We start from the raw sequence: 1312 nt of genomic DNA, 5'->3' as shown, positions 1-1312 counted from the left end.
ACTACACTGGCTGTAGATTCTCTCGTACAGCAATTTCTACATGTAAAGGGATCAATACTTTGAACTAATTAATATACCAAGAAATCCTAGGGGACTGTTTATCCTGCGTGAGGCAGCATCACTTCAGTTCCACCTGGCACAGATGGACTTCTTCGTCACTTAGATTGAGGCCCCAGACTCACTCCAGGAGTGGGGCTGTCTCAGTCCCACCTCATTCTCACTCCCTTTGGCTCTCAGGCTACTGGGTCTCCTTTTCTTTTGGCGCGCCATTGGATTGCAAACCCAGCAGGCATGGTTTCATTCCAAACACAAAACTGTTTTAATTAGTTTAACGTCTGTTAAACGCTTTGAAGATTGAAAGCAACAGATAAGTACTGGATGATGTTATGAACAACTGCAGTTAATTGCAAACATTTCTATTAATACTAGTTTCCGCCTCCTTTTCTTTGCTCTACTTTCCTTCCCAGGTTCCCCAATTCTTCTCAGCCTCCCGCTCCTTCCCTCCTCTTCCCCCCCTTCCCCGCCCCCGACCCCGTACTGGCGCTCAAGGGTTAAATTGGGGCGGAGTCCAGGGATGAACGACAGCCGCAGTCACCAACTGGAACGGGGTGAGCGAGAAGAGCTGGGTGGGGCCACGGGGCAGAGGCGAACCCACACGCCCCCAGACCCCGCCCCGCAGCTGAAGGCCCCGGGTGGAACGGCATGGGGCGGGGCGCCAAGGCTTGGCGGGCTCGGTGGTTGGGCGTCCCGGCAGCCGCTTGAGGCACGGGGCGGGGTCGGCCGGGGCCTCCTCCCTCATTCCCTCCGCGGGGCCGAGCCGCCCGTCTCTCCCGCCCCTCCTCCTCCCTTTTCCACCCCTCGGAGTGGAGCTGCACTTGCGGCTGCTCCCTGCTCGGTCCCGCCCAGCCTCCGTCGCGCAGGAACGGGTCCCTGCAGTCCCCAGCCGATGGCAGGACAGTAGCCGCCTGTCAGGGGTCGCGAAGGACTGAGCCAGACGCGGCGGCTCCCGGGCCTCAGACAGTGGGTGTCTCCGGAGGCCATGGGCTACCCCGAGGTGGAGCGCAGGGAACTCCAGCCCGCGGCAGCGCCGAGGGAGCGCGGGAGCCAGGGCTGCGGTTGTCGCGGGGCCCCTGCCCGGGCTGGCGAAGGGAACAGCTGCCGGCTCTTCCTGGGTTTTTTTGGCCTCTCGCTGGCCCTCCACCTGCTGACGTTGTGCTGCTACCTAGAGTTGCGCTCCGAGTTGCGGCGGGAGCGGGGAGCCGAGTCCAGCCTTGGCGGTCCCGGTAACCTCGGCGCCTCGGGCACCCTGAGC

General features: G+C 61.4%; 1 protein-coding gene across 1 annotated transcript in view; it reads left to right on the top strand.

Moving 5' to 3' along the window:
• Positions 1 to 865: 865 nt before the first annotated feature.
• LOC112409981 (ectodysplasin-A-like) overlaps positions 866 to 1312 on the top strand; it is a 1175-nt gene continuing 728 nt past the window's right edge. The window contains exon 1 of the mRNA XM_024760365.1: positions 866 to 1312. Coding sequence (XP_024616133.1) covers positions 1040 to 1312 — 273 coding nt within the window. The 5' untranslated portion in view covers positions 866 to 1039.

The sequence above is a fragment of the Neophocaena asiaeorientalis genome, unplaced genomic scaffold, assembly GCF_003031525.2.
Source record: "Neophocaena asiaeorientalis asiaeorientalis breed wild unplaced genomic scaffold, Neophocaena_asiaeorientalis_V1.1 scaffold1276, whole genome shotgun sequence".
Classification (NCBI taxonomy): domain Eukaryota; kingdom Metazoa; phylum Chordata; class Mammalia; order Artiodactyla; family Phocoenidae; genus Neophocaena; species Neophocaena asiaeorientalis.
This window is presented reverse-complemented; position numbering and strand designations above follow the sequence as displayed.